The sequence below is a fragment of the Chrysemys picta genome, chromosome 13 (genome assembly GCF_011386835.1).
Source record: "Chrysemys picta bellii isolate R12L10 chromosome 13, ASM1138683v2, whole genome shotgun sequence".
In the NCBI taxonomy this organism is placed as follows: domain Eukaryota; kingdom Metazoa; phylum Chordata; order Testudines; family Emydidae; genus Chrysemys; species Chrysemys picta.
In genome coordinates, this window is record NC_088803.1 from 47122228 (window position 1) to 47147374 (window position 25147).

At 38.9% G+C, this 25147-nt stretch overlaps 1 protein-coding gene across 2 annotated transcripts in view; it reads right to left on the reverse strand.

Annotated features, from left to right (window-relative positions):
* TAF4 (TATA-box binding protein associated factor 4) overlaps nucleotides 1–25147 on the reverse strand; it is a 64727-nt gene that overhangs the window by 17146 nt on the left and 22434 nt on the right. For both annotated transcript variants that reach the window (XM_005302928.5, XM_042858411.2), the window contains exons 3-15: nucleotides 19587–19759; nucleotides 18894–19013; nucleotides 16812–16928; nucleotides 15614–15736; nucleotides 14429–14518; nucleotides 11804–12046; nucleotides 9096–9243; nucleotides 7296–7410; nucleotides 5146–5315; nucleotides 4306–4436; nucleotides 1990–2115; nucleotides 581–637; nucleotides 361–480 (exon numbers count right to left, since the gene is read on the reverse strand). In XM_005302928.5, coding sequence (XP_005302985.1) covers nucleotides 361–480; nucleotides 581–637; nucleotides 1990–2115; nucleotides 4306–4436; nucleotides 5146–5315; nucleotides 7296–7410; nucleotides 9096–9243; nucleotides 11804–12046; nucleotides 14429–14518; nucleotides 15614–15736; nucleotides 16812–16928; nucleotides 18894–19013; nucleotides 19587–19759 — 1733 coding nt within the window. The remainder of the gene's footprint in view (nucleotides 1–360; nucleotides 481–580; nucleotides 638–1989; nucleotides 2116–4305; nucleotides 4437–5145; nucleotides 5316–7295; nucleotides 7411–9095; nucleotides 9244–11803; nucleotides 12047–14428; nucleotides 14519–15613; nucleotides 15737–16811; nucleotides 16929–18893; nucleotides 19014–19586; nucleotides 19760–25147) is intronic.

Genomic DNA, 25147 nt, shown 5'->3' on the forward strand with positions numbered 1-25147 from the left:
AACACGCACACGCCTCTTGGTAGAGAGAGAAATTACCATGCAGAAAGCAACCACTACCTCCTTGTGGAGGCTGAACATGGCTGGGATTGGGAGGGAAGCATGCTACAAGGCCAACAGTTCCAAAGTTTCTTCTCTTGGGCCTGATCTATTGTGTTCTACTATGTTCTGCTCATGGAAGCAGTGCTAACATTAGCCCTAGTCTTAGGATCAAATGATTCTTTCTGCACTTGAAAATAATTTCTGCTGCTCAGGAAACTTTCAGCAACAAGGGAAGAAGATAATAAAGGGAAAGACTGTTGCAGAGGACAGGGTAACAAAACCATAGCATATTTGCATACAAGAGTTATAATTATACTGTACCTCTGTCCCTGATCCAGATCCTGGAGAATCCACTTTTCTTTTCTTTCTAGGACCAATCGCAGCTAATGCAGTTAAGTTGGCATCCCTCTGTCTCATTTGTGCTAGCTCTTGTTGCTGCATCTGTGTTTTTCAGAACAAAGTTACAATTCATTTTTTTCCCCCCTTCTGATTTTCTGAGAACATTTAGATTGTTAAATTACATGCTCATCTGAACACGTACCTCCTTGGCCTTCTGTTTCAACCTTAGCTGTTCTGGGTCTTCTTGTCTAGACCGAGACTGTATATTGGTAAAGGGTATAGGAGGAAGAAGTACATAAATTAATAAAATTGCAAAAGAAGTGGACACTAAACTATATGTAGTTTCTTGAAATTATTTCATTGGCTTCAATGGGAGTAGAGGGTGCTTAGCACTTCTGAAAAATCAGACCACTTTGTAGATAGACATGTAAAGCTATTTTTAGGTAACTTAGGGTACCCAAGTTTGGAATTTCTTCTCTTAATGCAAGTCTTTATGAATCATTACACATATGGCACCCAGATGCTATGGATTTCTACGGCATACCATCACAGAGGTACAGTTACTGATGATATACATTCGTTCAGTATTTCACTTAGTAATCCAAAAATCATTGCTACATTCACTGTTTCAGTATTTCACTTAGATACATGAAAAATCACTGTTCTTTCATTTCTTTATTCAGAATCAACATCCAATTAATACAAAAAAAGAGTTCCTATTTTGCATTTGACTTAAGTAGACAGGTTGCTTCCATAAAAATTCTACTTCACTATAACCATGCAATAGCAATATGCAGCAAGGAAAAAGCGCATTCCTCTTCTGGTGGACTCAAATGGCATCCAAAGTATCTGAAAATTCGTGTCTCTAGCTACCTGTGTAGGGGCCCAAACTACACAGACTGGAGCTTGTGATTTATTGCATTCACAAACACAGATTAAATCTATGCCTGAGAAAAGGGAACTTGACCTTGACCTTTGTGAAATGTTACCCCTTTGGCGTACAATTACCCACCTAATTATGAACATAGGTACCACAACTGCCAATGCAAATCAGGTAACTGCTTGAGCAAATGACCAGATAAATGGCTAACTGGCCATTTGCACTAGCAGTTACTATAGTTGCTTACACAAATTGGGTAACTGCTCACTTAAAGAAACAGAAAAACCAGGGTCTAAGAGTCAGCAAATCCCTTCCTCTGTCCACTAACTATAAATATTCATTTTCCAATTCAAATATTGCCTCATGCAAAATTAATTCTCTTGGTTTCTTCTTTTCTCAAAGCAAGCGAGGAGATTAGTCCACAACGGAAGACCAATGACTATAAAAATATTGCAGAAGTCTCTCTCTTGCTTAGAGGAGTGCAAAAAAAAAAAAAAAAAAATTAGATTTAATTTTTTTTTTATTTATGGGAATGAAATGGGGCAGGGAGGGGCCTACATTACACGATTTACAGTGGAAAGCATAGCAGAGCTCTAAAGTATGTGCTCTCCAAGCTGAGATTAGAAACAGAGACTCCTCTCTTTCGCTGCATGTCTTATAGAAGAGAAGGCACCCTATTCTTTTGACGTCCAACGTGACTTTGCAAATCTAAGTAAAATCAAAACACTTGCCTTTGCTGCACGCATTAAAATTTCCCTTTCTTGTTCATCTTTTCTCTGTTTTTCTATTTGATCAAGTTGTTCAAAGAACTTGAGCTGTGCCCGAACATCACTTGCTTGCTCATATCTTTCATCATCCTGAAAATGCAGTAAAAATGCGTTTCATTACAAATCTTAAAAACAAAGCTAGTAGCTTGTCCTGTACAGTTTAAGAAGATACTTTTAAGCTCAAATGCTCACTTAGTATTTTTCAACCACCAAGTTTATCTTTAAACCAGTCAAAGTAGGGCTAAAACCCATTTAAAAAACAAAAACAAAAGAAACAAGCACTCTGTACTGTTCTGTGATCTCATCAGGGTTTGATTTAAGTATATCACATAACTTTGGCCTTTTAAACACGTTTCATAGAGGTGTTTTTTTAAATTGCGCTCTGTGAGGCACAGTGTTCTATCCGTTCTTACAGGAATCATATACGGAATTCACATTTATCCGATAGTCTGTAACTCTCCATAAGAGACGGACCGCTATCTCCACTTCCAACCCCATCGCAGCAGTGACAGATGTTGATCAGACCAGCAGGGGATGATCACTTGCTTGGAAGGAAGATGATGATCATTCAGCCTCCAAGCACCTTCCCACCCAAAATGCATCTGGAGCACATGCGTGGGTAGGGGTAGGGGTGGGAGGGAACAAACAGGAATATTCACCTCTCTTGGCTGCTCAGAGACCAAGTGGGGTAAAGCAAAGGAACAGAATGGCTCCATCGTAGTCCTTCCAGAGTAGGCCCACCAAATTTAGTGCCCCAAGATGCTGCCCCATCTGCCTTGCCCTACAGGAAGTTGTAGATGCAAGTGCTAGGCTTCCAGGTTTGCTGGGTGTATGTCCAGACTGCTAGGTTTTTTTATTTGGGGGAGGGGAGACGGCAATGGGAGGAGATGAAGTTTTCCCTCCTGTGCAAAATTAGAAAGGTGGCCAGTGTGTTTTTTCTCTCATACTCCTCACAGCATCCTAGGGGCTTGGCTGGTTAGAATAGCAAGGATAAAGGATCATAATTTGAAAAGAAGGGGCAGAAGTTGATAAACTCAGCTATTTTTGCAACATGCAACTAACATCCAGTGTGGAGAAGAGGCTTCTGGAGGCTAGCTCCTAGAGTTAACCTGAGCATGAGACCTAGGAGATGACTGGCATAGACCTTGTTAGCCTGTGGGGTGGAAGTGAGGTCTTAAATCTTGTACAGGTTAGAGCACTTCATCTGTACCATAATTCCCCCTTGTGTTGGGAGATGGTTGGGATTCAGCAGCTAGACTGAATCTCATGTCCAGGTATGGAGGGTTAGGCTGAGGGAAGGCTTCCCTCCTTTCCTTGTGGTCATTCGGTTTACGGCCAGTTAATCCCAAACTGGACCCTATTAATACATGACAGGTGGGAAGGGGGACAGTTGCCTTGCATCAGTTCATTTAAAAAGTTTATAAAGTTGCATCCTGCTACTTTAAATCCACCCACATATCTTGTTTGGGTCTTCATTCGCCTTTGCTGATTATTTTATAAAAAGATGTTATAAATTTAAGATAAAGAAAATATCACGGTGCATACTCTAGTCTAGCTTATTTAGATTCTCAAGACGAAATCTCAACTCTGACAGGCTTCATATTCAACCTCCTATTTTTAAAAAAAGTTAATTACTGCAGAACATTCTTTTTAAATTCTATAGAAAGACTATTGCATGGAATAAGTATGTTTGATTGTTTTGGACGGGTACATTAACCAGGGTCTACACAGTGACCACGCCAACTTTAATTTTTTTGAAATTAGGCCAGGTCTAATTAAACTTTTTGTACACTAAAATATATATGATTCTTTCAAAAGGAACTGCAATAGATAGCCTTTCTATAACAAATTTCAGTCATCCAACAAAGCTTTCTATCTTGTCCGTTCAAATGATCCATGGCACATGGCCAAGAGAACCTCTAATTCTCAAGGCAGTGTCCTCAAACAACATGAAAGCCTAAGCAAGCTAGTTTGCAATATCATCATCCTGCAACCTTCCTCCTCCCCTTCCTCCATTCTGTCCCCCTTGTATATTGGGAGCTGCCATCTTACCGCCTGCAATATCAGTTCGCACAAAAGCTGTAACGGTATACAAGGTTGGGCACTCAAAAATACTACTACTTAGAGATTCTGTCTAGACCCATCCTTGTTCTGGGGGTTTCAAATGCTCCTTATAAGCAGCCCCAAGTTTCAGTGCAGTCCATGACCAGATCTGAGTGCATTTGCCCAGAGGTGAAAGCATCATTTGTGGAACACTATCCATTTGCACAATTAAATTACCTTATAAGAAACATTCTTTTGTTGGGCAGTCTCCGATACTTTTTCTACAAGATTCTGTAACCTTTGTTGTGTTGCATGCGATACATAGCTAACTACATCAGGATGGATTTCCGTTATTCCATGTTTTTTACCTGTGGTTAAAATTGAAATGACGCTTTTAGTACCACTCAGTTGCAAAGACATATTTTACAATACAGCTGACTTTTGCTAACCCAACTGCAAAAATTTGTAAGTAATTCACAAACAAAAAATAGAGGCCTTTACATATTGCTCAGCCAAGATTTAACATGTGACGCTGTAGAGAAGTTCTCACTCTACTAAATTTTCATAAGCACTGCAAAATATGCCATAGAAGATTTACCAGTATACTATAAAGTATTAGAAACAAATAAAATTAATGAAGTTTTATGATGTAGTATCATTGCTCTATTTACTCACTAATTACAAAAGTAAGTAATTTACAATTTATAATTAGTGTGAATTATTATACAGCTGGTCAAAATGTTTTTCCAGTTTTTCCCCCAATTTTATTGCTGTTTTTTGATCGGCTTATAGTATAAAAAAAATTCAGCAAAAGGTTGTCAATCAGATCTAGTGATATTTTTTTTTTTGCTATAAAAAACAAGCAACTCTTATCCAAGAGCCACAGTTTGAAAAGTTCCTAAAAAGCTTGTGTTATTTTTTCTAATCTCAAGGTATAGCAGTTGAAAATGAATGTCAGAAGATACCAATGCATAAAACTATTCTGGCATATTTAATTATTTTTAAGCCCATTTTTAAGAAATCAGATTTAGTAAAATTAGTGTTTATAAACAATTAAACTAGCAGGTGTCAACATACCTATTTCTAGTATCCTTCTTTGCAAAGATGCTGGAAGTAGGAAAGTTTCGTCTTTACAGGACCTTGTTAATGTGCCTACTAACTCAGAATTTGTTGCCAATATCCGTGCACTCTCTTCTGATAGGTTGACTCCAGCCATTGATGCAACATCATTAATATCATCATCATCCCTTGGGAAGAGAAAAATCGTTACAACATATTTAGGACATGTATAGACATGCTGCTCAATGCAACTGTATATAAACACAAGTTCTACAACCCTGCTGCATAACAGACTGACTTAAAAGCTCTTCAGTTTTCAATATCTATGCCCAATCAATTCTACTACTCCACAAAATAAATTTAGAATTTTAGAAGACTTTGTTTTCTTGCTGCTTAATTAAATCAAACTTAGAATTAACATATCCTTCAGAATTACTCTCTACCCATCCACCTCACCATACATATCATGATTCCCCTAGCCTACTGCACATAAGTACTACACATCACAGGGAAAACTGCTGTTTCAAAAAAAGGTGGGACACAGAAAATGGGTGCTCGTAGAGAAAAATGAGGACAAGAGAAATTGATGTGTGACAGCACAATATAAACGTACATCCTCTGTTGGGCATATGATTAGTTTTAGCTTAATTTTTTATCTATATTAAAAAAAACTTTAAAAAGCCATTAGGAATCTAAAGTGCTCTGTAAGTTCATTAGAAACTTGAGAGCCACTGAGCTCCTGCAGCTTTGCAAAACCTTACTAATCTAAGGGGAATCTGTGTGTGAAGTTGTGGATGCCAAAAGCTAGTGTTGTTGAGTGCGGGGTCAGAGCTTTGCGTGCACACCCACATTAACCATGCACACCCTGCAACCGACATGGCAATCTCCTGGACAAACCTTATCGAATTAAGTTAAATCTTACTGAATTAAGTTCAATTATTTTAGGAGTTCATTGTATTAAAAATGCAAATGTTTATGTAACATCTCAAGGGAGAAGACTTGACTAATGTATCAAAGGTAGCCGTGTTAGTCTGGATCCGTAAAAAGCAACAGAGTGTCCTGTGGCACCTTTAAGACTAATAGATGTATTGGAGCATAAGCTTTCGTGGGTGAATAAATGTGCTTGCTTAGGAAAAGCAAGTGTGGGAACTTATACCTATGGGCAATTCTGCTGTTTATAGCCTCTGGGGGGATGGGGGGGGGGGAAGCAAAGCTGGTTTTGGCAGTCTGACAGTGTAGACAGGGAACCCAAGGACAAAACCCCAGTCAATGCCCACTTCGTCGGACCCACGAAAGCTTATGCTCCAATACATCTGTTAGTCTTAAACCCCAGAACAAAACCCCAGTCAAGAGAGAGAGAGGCATACATCTCTGCCCAAAACAGGTATGGCTGGGGAGCCTGAAGTAGGTGTCCTCAGGACCACAGACTGGAGAAATACAGGTGCAGTTGGCCTGAACTGCGACACTGTAGCAATAACTTTCAAAGCATGTAGAAATAGGTCAAAAGTTATAGCTGTCTTTTCCCCATGAGTACATACAATGATACACACTTCACATTTACCAAAGTAAGAACATTGCAAAACAGTCAAAGTAAACCTGTAAATTTGGCTTGATCATACAAAAACAGAGGATGCGAAATATTTTTTTTGTTCCTTAAACTGTCATTCAGCTTAGAACTAGAACCCTGAGTGTGCTTTGACAGCCTTGCCCTGCCCTGCTGCTCTCACAGGTCCTCTCTTCCATCATCCTGGAGGTTTTCACATCTTGTAGAAACCCAGATTACATTGCTTCCATAAGACAGCAACAGAATGCACCCACTACTATGGAAAAGGCTGGGTGGCAGATGTGTTCAGCATAAAGTGGAGTGGAGGAAGCCTGAGCATAGTAGACAGAAGGAGGAATACTTTCGATTTGCTGCCCAGACAAAGAACATTTGACAGCGTTTTTTTAGGTACCAGTAAGCTAAGAGGCCAACAACAGCTTGGAGGGGGAAAAAAAATCTTTAAGAAACAAACGAGCACATAGAGGAAGCCTCCTCAAATTACTTTCCCGCCCCCCTCCAAATCTATATAGCCCTGACCCAATGCACCAATGAAGCCACTGCAAAGCCTCCCAGTGGTGTCAATGTTCAGGCCTCGTGTACAGAAACAAGGATTTTGGTTCCTTACCTAAAAGAACCTCCCCCAGGTTCTTTCAGTTTATTCTTTTGAGCGGCAGCTGCTTGTGCTGAAACAGTGGACAGAGCTTTGTTTCCAGGTAATACTGTTGGTTTTACCACAGGGACTGAAAGAAAATAAAGTCAATATTTGTATTCTCTACATCACTTGTGATGGAGCTTCAGATTTTAGCTCAACATTTTAATTATTTTTGGGTAGGTTCATTGTCAACTTTGGCACAAAGGTGTTTTTAAAAATGGCAGCAGTACAAAAGTAAAAACATAATATTGTGACATTTTTAGTTACTCTTTCCCAACCATTTTTGCTGAATTTAAAAACCCTCCTCTGAAGCGTGCCCACCCCGAGCATTAAAGCATCCTGCATGAAACAGTCTAGAAGTAACAGATATTTCAGTTCAGTCAGAGAATTTAAACTGATGTTCACACAAGAAACTTAAATTACCACAAGCCCTATTTACACTACAAATAATCAGAGGTATCTATCCTATGGCCATACACTGCCCAAAAGAGCATTTTATAAGGCCTGAAGCCTGCTTTAACACAATATACTAACAGCCGATTCATCAGCATTTTGTCATGAGGTTGATCTACACTGGCAAGTGAAAGACAAAACTTTTGTCGTTCAGAAGTGTTAAAAAAAAAATAGACACCCTCCCCACCCACACGAAAGACAAAAGTTTTGTGGACGACAAGCGCCAGCGTGAACAGCGCTTAGTCGGCAGGAGTCTCTCTTGCCAGCAAACAGCGGCTACACTGCACGCCTTTTAGCGACATGGCTGTAGTGGCACTGCCATGTCACTAAAAGCTGCGTAGTGTAGACATAGCCTTAGTTTACACAAGTTTGTAAATAGGCTGTTTATCCACACAGTATTGTCTAATACATACAAAACAAGCTGAACTTAAAATATAAAAAATACCAGTGACTTTAAATCTTATTAAACTATGTAAAATCTGTTTGGCTCACACAAGGTTGTGCTTAGATTTACGTGGCCCTCCTGTGTAATAAGATTGGGCAACACTGCTAGAAAAGACTCAGTTCTTACACAAAATACATTTGTTGTTGTTGTTAAAGAAAGATTGAGATGTATTGGAAACAAAAGCAAACCACTAGCTATGGCAACATGAATTTACTACAGTGCCTTGTGCAAAATTAGAACCAGGATCTTTGCTGACTTCTAGTTTTATTCTCTAACTAGATAGAGGCTTTAACAAGCAATAACCAAATTCTGACTTTGAGTGCATTTATCTAGTGGCTTCCTCTGAACTTGATAAAAGATTCACACATATCTAAGGAAAGAATTTGGTTCTGAATGATTTAATGAGACACAGCAGTACCTGCAGTATTGTCTAGTGCAGTGTTTCTCAACCTTTTTGATATCAGGAACCAGCTTGCTGCCTTCCTAAACCATGTCAGGGAGATCTCAGGGACTGGTGCCAATCCATAGACCAATCATTGAGAAACACTGGCCTAGTGGATAGGGCACTGCACTGGGACTCAGGAAACCTGGGTTCTGCTCCCAACTCTGACACTGGCCTACTGGGTAATCTTCAAAAGGTCCTTTCACCTCTGTCTCTCAGTATCCCCAGTTTTAAAACCCTCCTTTGTCAAACCCTTTGAGATCTAATGATGCAAAGTGCCACATAACAGCTAAGTATTAATAGAAAAGTAAAATCTTTCAGCTATATTAATTCCCCAGTAAAGTATCAATCCTGTTTTAGAAGTGTATTAAGGATCATTTTTAAAAAAATGATACTATTAAAGAGCATAAGAGTATCAAAAATCTTTTCTTACCAGTCTGAAGTTGATTCAGTTGAATTTGTTGAGGAGCTGTAAGCATAATACGATTATGTGGTTGCCGCAATGCTACCATAGGGGTTTGTGTCAACGTTACCTGTGGAGGCCTTATCAATGCCCCTCCTTTTTGAGACTGTTGGATAACCTGCCAATAGGGGGAGAGGAAATAATGTTAAACTATTTGAGGAAAAATGATACAAAAGATGTTAATCAAATGGATAAACCAAATCCTTATGCCAACCTTTAGACTGGTGAACAGACGTGTTTGAGCAAAACCAATTCAGAAGCAATACAATCTTAATTAAACCATCTTTAGATATACCCTATTTCATGGAAAATGAACAGCCCGGTTGCTGCAGGTTAAATTTCTTCTCTATAGGCAAAAGATATTTAGGGTCAAATGGTCAGCTAAAGTCTCTAAATTTCCATGTACGTGTTCAGATTTGGGTTAAAGTAGCTGAAAATTTGACCCTTCGATAAAAACCTGACTTTAAGACAGTTATTCATGTCTACCTTTCAGAATCACTGTCTCCTTCTCAAAAATAGATGGGAAAACATTTCAAGTGGTGGATTCATGAACTGAAGACAAGTTTAACAGGAAGCTTCTCTTTTTAGCCCACCTGCTAACTGCAACCTGTCAATGCTACCATAGAACGCTATACTAAAGAAAGTGATTTAGCATGAAAGAGCTTTCTTGTTGCAGCTAGAATTCTTCCGTTTTCCGCAATCCTTTACTACCAAACTGCCACAAAAAGATAGTTTACAAACTCCTTCCAGACCCAAGATCGTAACTTCCATAATGCTGTGACTCTGGCTTTAGCTTTGCCCCTATATGGTCTTCAGTTACTGTACATATAGTTGCTTGACTTACAAGAAGTCAGACAAGTATTAAGGACTAAATGATCAATTTAGCCTTCTCTTCTGTAGGCTACAAATGCCTTAATAGAAAGCCAACACGCCAGGTTATAAGTTAGTCAGACTGAACCTATCTGCCACTAAATATTTATTTCAAGACAGTATCATAACACTATTTTTTACTGGATTGTTACAAGCAACTCCCCTTTAGATTTGTTATTGAAAATTCTGAATAGCAAAGAACTTATAATGTATCGAGTGAAGATCTAATACCTGGGAACTTACAAGTCTTACCTAGTCCTACCATAAATTTGCTATTACCTTCAACAAGTCATTTAACATCACTATGCCTCAGTTTTCTGGTGTGTAAAACTAGTTATAATCAAATTTACTTCCTTGTCAATTCTGAGGATTACTTAATTTAAGAAATCTCTTTGAAAATGTGAAGTGCCAGGCATTTAAGTCAGACCTTTTTTGAACAGAGGAAAACCAGTTATTTAAATGGAGAGAGTATAGTAGGATCAAAGATTCTTCTCTCGCACAACAAATCTATAGTCCTCTGGATGAACTCTAGGAGTTTACCATTTTCTGCTGTAAGGAAGTTTGGACTACAGGCTAATAGAGTTGGAGGCAGATCATTAGTTGAGGGACATATTTGAAAATATTGGTTCTGATCAGAGTGCAATACCCTAATTTTGCAATCTGCCTCTTAGGAGTTAAACTAGTATTATCTGAATGTACATTCCAGTAAACTGACCAAAGCAAAAGAGGAAGCATGGCCTTGTCAGCGTTAATGTGGACCAGGCCTGGAGATCTCCAGATTCTTGCTCTGCCACAAAACTTCTTGTGTGACCTTAGGCAAAATCTCAGTCTCTCTGGGTACGTTTACACAGCCTGCAAGAGCAAGTGTCCCAGCCCAGTTTGACAGACTTGGGCTAGTGGGGCTCTCGGTAGCACCGTAAAAATAGCTATGTAGACAGTACTTTGAAGTTGCAGCTTAGAGCCCAAGAACCAGCCTAACCCGCAACTTCGAAGTGCAGTCTACACAGCTATTTTTAAAGCACTAACACAAGGCCCACAAGCGCAGAGTCTGTCAAACCAGAGAAGGCACGCTCCCACGGGCTGTGTAGACGTACCCTCTGTGCCTCAGTTCTCCAGCTGCAAAATGGAGATAATAATACCTCCCTACATCACAGAAGTATTGCGAAGATAACATTTTATCACTGTAACCATACTACGGTGATAAGTGCCATGTTAGTACCCAAAATAGATGTGAATGCTTTTGTATTTTCTATGGACAATTCAAAGTTTAACATGGACATGTGGCAAACTGGTCTATTGCAATATGTTGATCAAGTCCCTTAGAATGGTATCAATACTATGTTATAATGGGCTTTTGTTAAATGGAATATTAATATTCTTTCCTATCACTGGTTAATAAAAGCTACCAAATGATCTACATTCAAAAAAAAAGCCACAAATTGTGTAACCTAGATTTTAAAAAAACAAACAAAAACAAAACCCCCTACAATACTATTATATTATTACACACGCCTAAAAACGGGGTCACTTTGTTTAAAACAGTTCTAAGAATTTACGACCTGGCTATGCAGTGATTTAAAAAAAAAAAAAAGCCAGCCAACAGCAAATTCTCTCATTTTTTAATAATTAGGAAATGATAGAGAACTTTAAATCACTGCTGTATTTAAAATAAATACATTATTTTCTTCTTAGCAGTTACCTTCTTTAAATGTTCACAGAAAGGTCTCTGGCTGAGCTAAACTGTTAATTTAAGAAGAATAGTCATTATACTTCAAAAGCCAATAGATGATGCACTTTGGTTTACGTACCAGAGGTGTAGGTTGCCCTTGTTTGCCAACCCCAACTTGTGTAGGCTGAGTTAGACTAATTACAGGCTGTTGGAGAGTACTCGTTACAGTGGCAGTGGCCTTCCCCGCTGTGCGCTGAACTGAGCTGCTCAGCATCACTGCTGTCAGCGCGGTTGTTGCTTGCGTTGTGGGCTGCTGCTGTTGACTTTGCTGAATGAAAGCTGCCGAGTCTGGGGTTAACTGTCTCAAGGCAGGTAAACTCCTCTGAAGAAAAGAGAAGGAAAGAATTTACTTTCACATAACTAAGGTGAATTCTGGTTAAGTTAAAATTTTTCTGAGTACAAAAATCCTAGATCACCATGGAGCTCTAACAGGAATTATGCAGATATTATTTTAAAAAATTAAAAAAAGAATCAGTGCATTTCATCTCAGTCAAAAATGTGAGTCTGGTTTTACAGATAAAACATCATATGTGTGACCTAAGACCTCTGGATACCATCTAGCAGAAGACATGGGTAACAAGGATCCCCTGGGTTCATCAAGAAAATGTCATGTGAAGTCTAATAAAAGCCTGTGTCATACTGGTCATCATAATCATTGCAAGATGTATATATGGAAAATGTGAGAAGTTACGTATATATGCTGAAAATTATGTTCTCTAGGCCTTGAAGTTAAATGCAGACCATTCAACAGTAGCCTACCTTGAGACAAAATTCTCCAGATAGGAAGTGGGACACATCTCCTTGGTGGACCACTGTATGTCTCACAATGGAAGTCTATTAGCATACTGAGTCAAATGCTAACGAAAAGCTTGCAGAAACTTCAGAAGGCAATTAACAGGAAGAGTAAAACAGGGAGTGTGGGAAATCCTGTTTTTCAGATGAAGATCAAAGGGCTAATATAGTGTATCTGGGGGCGCAAAGAGACCCTTCCATTGGTGAAGACAAGCTGCCAGCAGGCTTGATCTGACAAAAGGGGCAATCTCAGCCATCCTGGTTGAAAATGCTGGGGAAAGGACTTTGGGTATCTTGTAGAAGACAGGAGATTGTCTTATAAATTTAGGTTCCAGAAAGCTTGTTATATTTTGTTTTATATGTAGCCATTTGTTTCCAATGTTCTTTCCATCATTTAAATCTCTGTTCTTTGATAATAAGTTTATTCTTGTTTTCACTATAAATATAGATCCAGAGTTGAATCTTGCAAGCTAGTCTGTACTATTCCTTTGGGAGGAGAGGATCTGAGAGTTCTGTGAGTATTCAGAGGAACAGGGGCTGAGCGTACCAAAGGGATGTTCTGAGGACTTAGGAGTCCATGTGTGCCCAATCACTTTCTGATACAGAGATAGCGAGGCCTGGAAGGTGGAGCATGTGTTGCCAGAGGCTGGTGGAGTCAGCATGAGGAAGTCTGGTCTGTGCTAAGGGCAGGTGGTAGCAAGGTACCGCCAACCCTGGATTAACAGGGTGACTTGCCCCAGGAGCTGGTGAGCCTAGAGTTAAACCAATCTGATTGAAGAATTGCCCCACCCAAGAGGAATGAAGTGATTCCTATGTAAAAAAGGATCCAGGCTTAAAGTAGTAATAAAGCGCAGTTGGGGAAAGAGATGGACGGAAAGTCAGAGCAGGATAGAAAGCTCAGAGCAGGGAGGAAAGCTCTCTAGCAGGGAGGGAGCCTGACTAGACAGGAAAGAGACTAGGAGACCCAGACGGAAAGCAAGAAGCGTCAAGGTAGGAAGTGGCCCAGGAAAAACTGCAACACAAGTAAAGAAGCAGATGTCACTTTTCAGTACAGGACCCTGGGCTGGAACCCAGAGCCAAAGGTGGGACTAGGTTCCCCTACCAGCCCCAGTGAAGGGGGCTGCAGGCTGAACCTCAACAGGCTGAGAAACAGCCCCAGAGAGGGCAGAAGGATCTGTTTTGTGTTAAGACAAAGGAGGTAAACTTAAGATGGTGACCCAACCAGACAGCTGAGTCGCTGGATGCTGCTTGAAGATTTTAGAATCCTAAACCACAATTTTCCATTTGCTACATAGATCAGAGATTTCCTTATATATCAAAAGGCAGGAAAAGGCTGTAATAACAATGTTAAGTGCTTAGCTATGCAACCGTAAGAGACAGGAAATGCCAAAGTGAAAGTTGCACATGCAACCTTAACTCTGTCCCCCTTAAACAGCCCTGGAAAGTAAATTTTCTTGTTTATCCATAAAACACAACAGCGCAAGTTTCCCCGTACTGCTCCATCAGAGTGCTTCAAGCTTGTTCCTCGGAGTTCACTTCTAGGAATGAGAGAATCCAAGGCTGCCAATTGCTTGAAGGGTTTTCCACCGTGGAGAGATGAATGGCTTTGATCATTGAAAAAGAATATTTATGTTCCAGATTTCTCACAAAACTAACAGCCATTACAGTGGAACCTGTGCTCATTTAGTACAGTTAATAAAACATTGGGGGGGGGAGGAGAATCTCAGGAGACTGGGAAACAAAACATGTATTTGTGTATTTTAAAGGATCTTTTTAGAAATCTGATCAGGTAACACTTAAAACATGCACACATACTGTTCTAGAAGAGGATCTTTCTCATTAAATTGATGTGCTCCTGCTCAGATGAGTAAGCACTGAAAGATAATAAAAGAATATGGGGCATATGAATTACCTTCAGGAAAGGCACAAGGTAAGGTTGAGGTGAAGAATTAAGCTCTCGGTACAGCCTACTGGTAAAATCTTCTGCTTCAATTTTTCCATCCTATGAAACAAAATAGATATTCAAATTCACCAAATAAATGAACTTTGGACAGTAAGGCCCACACCTATTTCTAAAGGTTCACTAATTTATTAAAGAGAAGTTGTCATTTCCATCATGCCTGGCTATTTTTATTTATCAAGAGTATTATGGTCATACACATTTTGTAGAATCCAATTGTGAAGTACAAGTTACACCAGTCTCAGACAATTAATTAACCTAGGCAAGATCAAAAATTCCACAGCCCTGATTGATTTAGAGTGTGGAAACTGAATTGCAACATTACTTGAAAGTTTTAATATTATGAATAGATCCTAACACACAACTTTCCTTTTGGTCCCCAAAAAGCACATCCAGTTTTAAAATTCATAGGCTATACAATTTTGCCAGGTACTCTACAAATACTAAAAATTTCATCTTTTTTAATATTGGTATGCAATGTTATTGTCCAAAAATACATCTATAAATAAGAAATTGTTAATTTTCACACTCAAATACAGCATACTAATGGGCCTTTAATTAAAAAATCCTTATACTTGTTAATACCATCTAAGATCAGTAAAACTTTTAGAATTTAAAACTCTAATTTAAATATTCACCATTCATAGTGCATTCTTTTTGCATTCCACTCATCGCATGACATTAGGCTAATCAGTTGCACATTCTAGTACAGAGTTCTCAAACTTCTGTACTGGTGACCCCTTTCAAATAGCAAGCTTCTGAGTGCAACCCCCCTTATAAATTAAAAACACATTTTTCTATATTAAACAACACCATTATAAATGCTGGATGCAAAGCAGGGTTTGGGGTGGAGGCTGACAGCTCGCGACCCCCCATGTAATAACCTTGTGACGCCGAGGGGTCCCGACCCCCGGTTTAAGAACCCCTGTTCTAGTACAGTGGTATGATATCTGCATTACAAATGCTACAGGAAACTGTTGAGTTTAAAAAAGTCCATTTTAATTCATAAGAAAAACCATATGCAGAATATCTATTCATCTTAGGTTTTATAAAAAACTGTTTTTCATAAAACTTAATTTTATTAATTAAATTTAGCCAGCATCTGATTGATCAGTACTTTTAATGAGCTTTTCTTACCAACAAGTTTTGTACTAGCTCTTTCACGTTAGCTGTAGTCTCTGAAGACTGTTTTCCAGATGAAGCCAGTTTTATTAATGTGGATAGAAAATTCTTGCATTTCTTCACATTCTCCATAGTTTCCTATTGGGGAGGGAAAAGAAAGTTAGGGAAGGTAAGAGGAAGGCAAGATGTGCCTCTTCAGTGGGAGGTTTACCTGACATGCTCTTTTACATGACAGTTAAAAAAAAAAAAAGCAAGCAGCAAATAGTTTATTCCTACTAAAAAGTTCGGTCATATGGGAAGCACTGGTTTCAAAGTGACCTGGGGACTTCCAGTTCCTGCTGCCCTGAAATATGAAAGCACTGCGCAGGTGATACTCTCAAAGGCAGGGTGCTTCCAAAGTGGTCACATGCTCTAATGAATGCTTACAAAGAAAGAACTCCTTTGGCTTATGAGACGCAAGGTCCTCTGACACCTTAGATCTTTCTGCTATAACCCCACAACACACAGAATATTAGCGAAGATTTTACATACTAGATAGTGTGACGTGTATAATAAAATTGACAGACTGTTTGCAAGTGTGGCGCAATGAAACATTTTATATTTCAATTATTAAAACATAGTATTTTACAATGATGTTTGAAGTTGGTGTGCATATAAGATATTTGGGGAATGGAAGTCAAGACCACACCATGTAACCTCATGCTTAAATAGTGTATTATAATATGAGAAACAAGTAGGTATTGGTGATTATCTCCCTACAGAACAAAGGGCACTCCAGCTTGATTCTGTCTCTTATGCCATCACTCACTGCCTATCTTGAAGATATATGATACATATCTTGAACCAGTAATACTTGAGTTCTAATCCTATTCTGACATTGAATAAATTGTTACAGCAAATGATTTGCCCACGTCCCAGACGGCAGACAAAGTGCTTTGAAAAAGGAAGAGTTCTATACAAATGCTACATTACCAATCATAAAAAAAAGTTGTTACAAATCAAAATTCAGCTCATACTTGCTTACATGTATCCTAAATTATATTTTTTCTGCTAAATTTCATTATTTTCTATGAGACCAATAACTCATAGGAAGGAAACTCAGTCTTGATTTGCTCCTTACTCGGATAATGTTAATTTACTTAAATGTATGTACAACAGGTGTATAATGAGAAGAGTAGCACAGAATTTTAAACATATGTAACCATGATCTTACTGTGGCAGCAGTAGAGGTTGCTGTTGCTCCTTGCACAGTTCTCTGAGTTCCAGTCTGTACAGCTGTCGCTGTACCTAATGCAGTTGTTTGTGCGGTACCACCCAGAACAATCTGAGGCTGTAGAGAATACAGACATGGGTTATCCCTTTTGGAGTGTGCGAAAATCTGTCTTTTTGTACCACATAACCAAAGGAGAAGGAATAACCAAATCACTGAACTATGGAATATCCTTCAAAGCTGCTACAAAAAACCCAAACTGGTACTGATACTAGCAGCCATCTGTCGCAGTTCAGAGAAAGAACCACCAGATGGCAGAACACACTACATATTTAAAACTGAAAATACTGAAAGTTGATTAAAGAATGCATGATTTTTGGTTACAGGATAAAAGAAAGTACAACATTGAGCAAGAAAACATGCTCAAATCCCAAAAGCATTATTAATGCTAGTGCTGTATTTCTGCTACCTAGACATCCAAAGTTGTTTACCTGTTTCCCTCAACTGCCATTCCTCCTGAAAGGAGGATTTATTTTTAGAAGGCATAATGGGTAAAGACTTGGCTCTCAGTTGTTTCTATTACCTTTTGGTTGAATAGCTGGAGAGAATAATTTTCTTCATAAAGTTATACAAAACTCATTGAACATGCTTCTAAAATTAATCTAGCACACAGAAAAATGCAAGGTTTTTTGTATAATATTTTTAATTTGAACATTCCTTTTAAAAAAAATGGCTGCAGTGGTAGAACCCTTCAGCCGGATTCTGAAATTTAGGGAGAACATGCAGAAAAGGGAGAAGAGCTCTTTTAAACAATTTAGTAGTTCCAAGCATTTTTAAAAAAATAAACAGACAAAACACCAAACAATGCAGAAATAATGTCTTTAATTAAAGAACTAACATTATAACTAGACCCTTCTTCCATGTACACTACTTGCCTGTTGGCTTTCAAGGTGTATTCGTAAACTACTGATGACAATCCCTTTGCATCAAGAAAATAGCTGCACATTAGAACTAGTTTTCAGCACTTGCATTAACAGCCCATTTATAAAAAGTTACTCTTCCATACTATACAAGGTACACAAGAGAAGGCACTCGACTTTTCAAAGCAATGTTTAATTGTTTTTTGGGAGGAGGGGAAGGAGAGGATTACCCAATTTACACTGCTGTCAGGAAAAAAGAGAAGAATGAAGTGAAAACCATTGTGTGTTCACTCCAAAATGCAATGAAGACAGAGTGAATTTGCTCATCCAGCACAGAAGTAGTGAAAATGAAGACGGCACTATTGCACAGAAGAAGGCTCAAATCTGGAAAGGTCACTACAGAGTTTTCCCCCTCAGTCTAGGCTAAAACTAGATTAAAGGAGAACAAGAACTGTGCACTTGGTGCCCAATGTAAAGAAGGGGAACACTTAAGAAAACCCTTCAATGATTCATCTGTTGCCAGCTTAAAGGGGAAAGAAAGCATGGAAAAATGAAGGTTAGGATGTAGGAATCAGATGGTATCAGCACTGCACACAACACTCCATCCCTACTTCCAGATGTTTTTGGTGGTGTGATTAGAAAGTGTGGGTCACCCTATTAGTCAGAACTGTACTTAGGACCGAGTCCCCCAACCCAAGTTGAGGAGGCACCATGAGACGTATTGTGGATATATAAACCAAAAGCAGAAGAGCTGGAGGCAGGAGAAGATAAAGCAATGTTATGAAAAGGTTAGAGAGGAATTACAGGGGAGGAGGAAGTTTATAATAAGAACCCTTTAAAAAGCTTAAGCAGAGACAATAATGGATCTATAGTCCCGTAGCATCAAAGAGTGTTTCAAATCCAAAGAGAAATTTGTGTCTATCCCTTTGGAGGAAAGCATAGGAGGTACTTTAAACAAACAGGACTTTCAGAAAGAAAGCTGACTTTGAAAGGAATGTTGCTGAGTAGCTGAAGTCCAAAATCTGATATAGTTTAAGATTATCAAACATTTTAGGGAGTGGAGAAAAGTGTCCTGTGTACTCCAAGTCTCACCCAGAGATATTCCCAAACACTATTTTAGCAATTCATAGTTTCATCGTTCATATGTATGTTTCTACAAACTCACCTGCACTACAGGAGCACGCTGTAATGTTGTTGTGGGCTGTACAGTTGTCTGAGCCTGAGACACCTGCTTGATTATAGTAGTTGGTGTCACCTGCCGTGCAATTATAGGCGTTCCAGGAGCCTACAAAAGAATCCAGACTATGTTAGAGTTTGAACATAGGAATTGCAATACAAGACCAGAGGAATGGTTCATCTAGTCTAGTACCCTGCCTCTGATAGCAGCCAGTAGAAGATACTTCAGAGGAAGGTGCAAGAAACCCCATAGTGGACTATTATGGAACAACCTGCCAATAGGATTTTTTTTACCCTATTTAATGTAACCATGGTGGACTCGTACATAGAAATACCTAACCCTTGAAACAAAAAAAATCATATTAAAGCTCTTGGCCTCAATGATTTATTATGGCAATGAGCTCCATGGATTAACTATGCATGGTCTAAAAGTATTTCTTTTAATTAGTTTTAAACTTACTTCCAGTCAACGGAAGTGAATATCGGTTTCAGTGAACAGCCAAAGTGTAACACATTAGGGTTGGGGCGCGGTGGTCGTGCTGTGTGGTGAAGCTTGCACAGTACTGCCTTGATCTATTACTGCCTAAAACCACATGATTAGTCCCTCACTTTCCTAATGAGTAAATTCACAGACAAATATTTAAGGAAAATGATTCTTACTTATGTAAATTAATAAACTCACCGGCACTGTTGATATCTGTACTGGTGGTGCACTGGTAGGTGTTGCAGGACGAGGAGTCATGGTATTTTGGGGCTGGGATTGGGCATGTGCCTGTGCCTGTGCCTGCATTTGTGCCAAGGCTTGTTGCGGGATCATCAGTAACTGTCCATTTTCGCTACGCACAAGGACCATGCCTGTGAAAAAAGAAAGGGGTCAAGAAATATTCTGCACATGCAAGTGGCTACAGAACAAAAAGTGATCAGCTCTAAGTATCGTTAAAAAGACCAACAAATTTGAAATTAGCATGTACACTGGAATGTATATCCAACTGCGAGTAGTCTGGATTTTCACAAAACTGATTTATAAAATTTGGGAGAGAGAAAGATTAAATATCCCCAACACTCATCATAAAATCTTGATTAAAACTAAAGAACATTTCTTTAGTAAGTCTAGCAAGTTATGGTACAATATTACATGCACATAATATACAATATCATAACCATTCTACATAGCTAAGAGATTAAAACTAGTAATCCTGAAAACATCTTACTTATTCTTTTCTGACTTTAAGGTATTCACTTTTTGTGAAGTGCTTCAATTGAAAGAAAATCCTGCCAATAAACCATATTCCCATTAGCCTGGCTTAAAAAAAGTTATCAGAAACAGTAACATTTCTCTAACTTCTAAATTAATTTTCCATAACAAATTTAGCAATGAAAATGGTTATAAAATCATAATCTCTCTCAAGTGCATCTGTAACAGATGGTACTGTGCTGCATTACACCCCAAAAGATAAATAAAATAGAGAGGGCAATGAGGCAGTCATTCCCTGTTCAGCCACATATCCAAACATTTAACCCAACTGGATAGTTGTGGAAAACCAGACTGTAAGTGTTAGATTTTCAGATGGTAGCTGCTATGTTTGTTTTTGTAACCGGGGCCTGGGATATCTAACCAAAACATTTCCCAAGTGCTTATTAATTTTGTGTGCCGCAGTCAGGCCAATGGGAGCTGTAAGTCCTCAGCGCCTCTGAAGAAGCCCAAGGAGTCAAGTTGGGGACCCAAAAATAGTGGCAAAACCCCCACACAACAAAACAAAACCAGTTAACATTTCTAAACATTTTGGCTTAAGTGAAAAACTGCACCTACATTTATTTGCACACACAAAAAAAACAGATGTGTTATTAGGACCAGAAAACTAAATCTTAGGCCTCGTCTACACTACAAAAGTTGGGTTGACATAAGCTGCCTTACATCAACCTACCTAAAATGTAGCTCCCTACCAATAAATCGCCCACTACACCAACATAATAACTACCTCTGTGAAAGGTGTAACACTTAAGTTGATTTAGTTAGGTAAATGCAGTGTCAATATAGACACCGCATTGTTTACATCACGTTGCTCCCTTTCAAGCTGTTCTGGCTGTCAGCACCCTACAATGACAGGGCTCAGTCTGTCAGCACCTCACACTGACAGTGAAATCAGTGCAAGCACTCATGGTGAGGATACGCACCGCCAATAGGAGCGTAGTATGGACACGCAGAAACAATTTAATTACTGTGGTGGCTGTACATTGACGTAATTTAAGTCAACTTTATTTTGTAGTGTAGACTCGGCCTTACGTGTCACTCAGCAAATAAGTTAGAGCATTCTAGATCTCCATCTATAGCTGAAGATCTGTTCTAAGGCACTTTTAGTAGAGGAGACTCTGAAATGGTCATGTTCTAGGTTACTTTTCTAAACAATTCAACACATCTGTATATGGACAAAGATTTGTCATCATTTTCTTGGCGTGTTTCCAATCTAGTGCTTTCAAACTATACACACTTGTTTAATTTCTCCACCAGATGACTTCAAAGATAAAGATGACATATTGAATTCAGACGGGTTTTCCCCTATATATCCTCACACTGCAATTTAAAAAAAAAACCACTGATCTCCAAGAGTTATGTAGTTACTCCCTCTTTAGAGAAGCAAATCAGAACAAAAAGAATCGAAGATAGTTTACATTAACAAGGAACCAATTTAAATGACGTCCCTCAACTAGTGTCCAGTTATGACCACTGCACACAATGAGAGTTATACCACAAAGCATGAATATTTTAAGTGTATTTTTCTGAAGAGGAAAAGTTACTAGTTTTTTCCCATGACTATAAACTTGCAAATCATGGAGTTAATTGGATTTAGTTTCTACATCAGATTTCAAAGAAAAACATTGTCTAGCTAATCAATTAAAAGCAGCATAAAACCTTCACTTGTGTCATAACTTATGGTGTATCCTGCTATGTTTATGCTTTTGGAGCTTAGAGAGATGGTAAAATAACTGCTAAACTTTCATGCAATCTCTTATAAAAGCAACACTACTTCAGTACAGGAAATTTTGAATACTCAACCAGGTCAAATTCTCTGTTCACTTTAACTTCTGTCAGAACCTCCACTGAATTTTTCCTATCGATTACCCTTTATATACACAACACTGATCACTGCAAAAATGGACAATTTCAGAATGTTTTTGAATGAGTAGAAAAATGATACAATACAAACTTGTTCACATCCTCAATGAGTATTATGTATATATTCAAGTGTCATTACACAAACTGAACTTGACATTTTATTCCAGTGTGTAAATGTGAACTATTGGGCAACAAATCCATTTCACCCATTGCTTTGTCACATCTTACACTAATGAGATCTAGAAAGAAGCACTGAATCAGTATAGTTGAATAAGATTAAAACTGAAAATAATCAAACTCCTGCTGTACTTTATAAACACACCAAGTGCCACGTTCAAGACAAATGCAGTGTCTTGTGACAAATCATGAAATTTAATTTTTTTTTTTTTTTAACCAACTGATAAGGCCAGATGAAACTATAAATCCTTCAGTGACAAAGGCCATTACCTTGCAAGTGCATGTGATGGACTTAGTTCTTAAAATTCACAACTTTTGAACTCCCTAGGTTTTTTGCCTCATCCAAAAAAATGTAAAATTAAGTTTAACTTCTGTTCCCCTCCGCCCAGAAAGAAAAACCGTGAGCGATTCCATCCAATAATAGGTCCTCTTGGAATTGCCCTACTAGCGCAAAGAGGGTTTAAAACAGCCCTAAAGGGGTGGTTGGTGATTGTCGCCTTGCATAGGGGCTCTCGCTCCAGCACATCGCTCGCCCACGCCGCTTCTCGACGCCCCCATTGGCCCGGGACGGCGAACCGCGGCCAGTAAGGGCCACGATGGGCCAAACCTGCCGCGTCAGCAGGTAAATAAAACTGGCCCGGCCCACCAGGGTGCTTATCCTGGCGAGCTGCGTGCCGAACGTTGCCAATAGCCAGCTCTATCCCACTTGTTCCAGGCCCCATCTCAGTATAGGGGTCATGCTCATTACATGGCTGGAGTGTGCTGTACTTTTATGGTCCTAGGCTGGCAGAACGGCACCTAGGACACCATTATGAATATTAGGGTTGGAAGGGACCTCAGGAGGTCATCTAGTCCAACCCTCTGCTCAAAGCAGGGCCAATCCCCAGACAGATTTTTACCCCAGTTCCCCTAAATGGCCCCCTCAAGGACTGAACTCACAACCCTGGGTTTAGCAGACCAATGCTCAAAGCACTGAGCTATCCCTTAATGTCAACTAGGGCTGTCAAGCAACTAAAAAAAATTAATCGCTATTAATCATGCAATTAAAAAAATTAATCGTGCAATTAATCGTACTGTTAATATTAGAACACTATTTATTTAAATATTTTTGGTTGTTTTCTACATTTTCAAATATATTGATTTCAATTACAACATAGAATACAAAGTGTACAGCACTCACTTTATATTTATTTTTTATTACAAATATTTACACTGTGAAAAACAAAATAAATCGTATTTTTCAATTCACCTCAGTATTGTAGTGCAATCTCTGTCACGAACGTTAAACTTACAAATGTAGAATTATGTACAAAAAAATAACTGCATTCAAAAATAAAACAATGTAAAATTTTAGAGCCTAGAAGTCCATTCAGTCCTACTTCTTGTTCAGCCAATCGCTCAGATAAACAAGTTTGTTTATATTTGCAGGAGATAATGCTGCTTGCTTCTGGTTCACAATGTCACCTGAAGGCGAGAACAGGCATTCGCATGGAATTGTTGTAGCCGGCGTCGCAAGATATTTACATGCCAGATGCACTAAAGATTCATATGTCCCTTCATGCTTCAACCACCATTACAGAGGACATGCATCCATGATGAGGACGGGTTCTGCTCGATAACAATCCAAAGGCTGACACATGCTCATGTTCATCATCTGAGTCAGATGCCACCAACAAAAGGTTGATTTTCTTTTTTGGTGGTTTGGGTTCTGTAGTTTCCGCATCGGAGTGTTGCTCTTTTAAGACTTCTAAAAGCATGCTCCACACCTCGCCCCTCTCAGATTTTGGAAGGCACTTCAGATTCTTAAACCTTGGGTCGAGTGCTGTAGCTATCTTTAGAATCTCACATTGGTACCTTCTTTGCATTTTGTCAAATCTGCAGCGAAAGTGTTCTTAAAATGAACAACAAGTACTGAGTCTTCATCCGAGACTACTAGAACATGACATATGGCAGAATGCGGGTAAAACAGAGCCGGAAACATACAATTCTCCCCCAAGGAGTTCAGTCACAAATTTAATTAACGCATAACTTTTTTAACAAGCGTCATCAGCATGTCCTCTGGAATGGTGGCCGAAGGATGAAGGGGCATATGAATGTTTAGCATATCTTGTAACCAGCAGTGCAAGGTATTTACTTGCCAAAGTCCCATGCGAACACCTGTTCTCACTTTCTGGTGACATTGTAAAGAAGAAGTGGGCAACATTATCTCCCATAAACGTAAACAAACTTGTTTGTCTTAGTGATTGACTGAACAAGAAGTAGGACTGAGTGGACTTGTAGGCTCTAAAGTTTCACATTGTTTTGTTTGAGTGCAGTTACGTAACAAAAAAAAAATCTACATTTGTAAATTGCACTTTCATGATAAAGAGATTGCACTAGCAGGGGTTCTCAAACTGGGGGTCGGGACCGCTCACGGGGTCGCGAGGTTATTACATAGGGGATCGCGAGCTGTCAGCCTCCAACCCCAAACCCCGCTTTGTCTCCAGCATTTATAATGGTGTTAAATATATAAACAAGTGTTTTTAATTTATAAGGGGGGGATCACACTCAGAGGCTTGCTATGTAAAAGGGGTCACCAGTACAATAGTTTGAGAATCACTGCACTAAAGTACTTGTATGAGGTGAATTGAAAAATACTATCTCTTTTATCATTTTTACAGTGCAAATATTTGTAATCAAAACTGAGCAGTATACACTTTGTATTCTGTGTTGTAATTTAAATCAATATATTTGAAAATGTAGAAAAACATCCAAAAATATTTAATACATTTCAATTGGTATTCTATTGTTTAACAGTGTGATTAAAACTGCGATTAATTTTTTTAATCACAATTCACTTTTTTTAGTTAATCGCATGAGCTAACTGTGATTAATCGACAGCCCTACTGTCAACCTAAGTCAGAAAAGCCTCAAGACTCCTCTGTTTCTCATTCCCAAAACTGGAGGCGGTG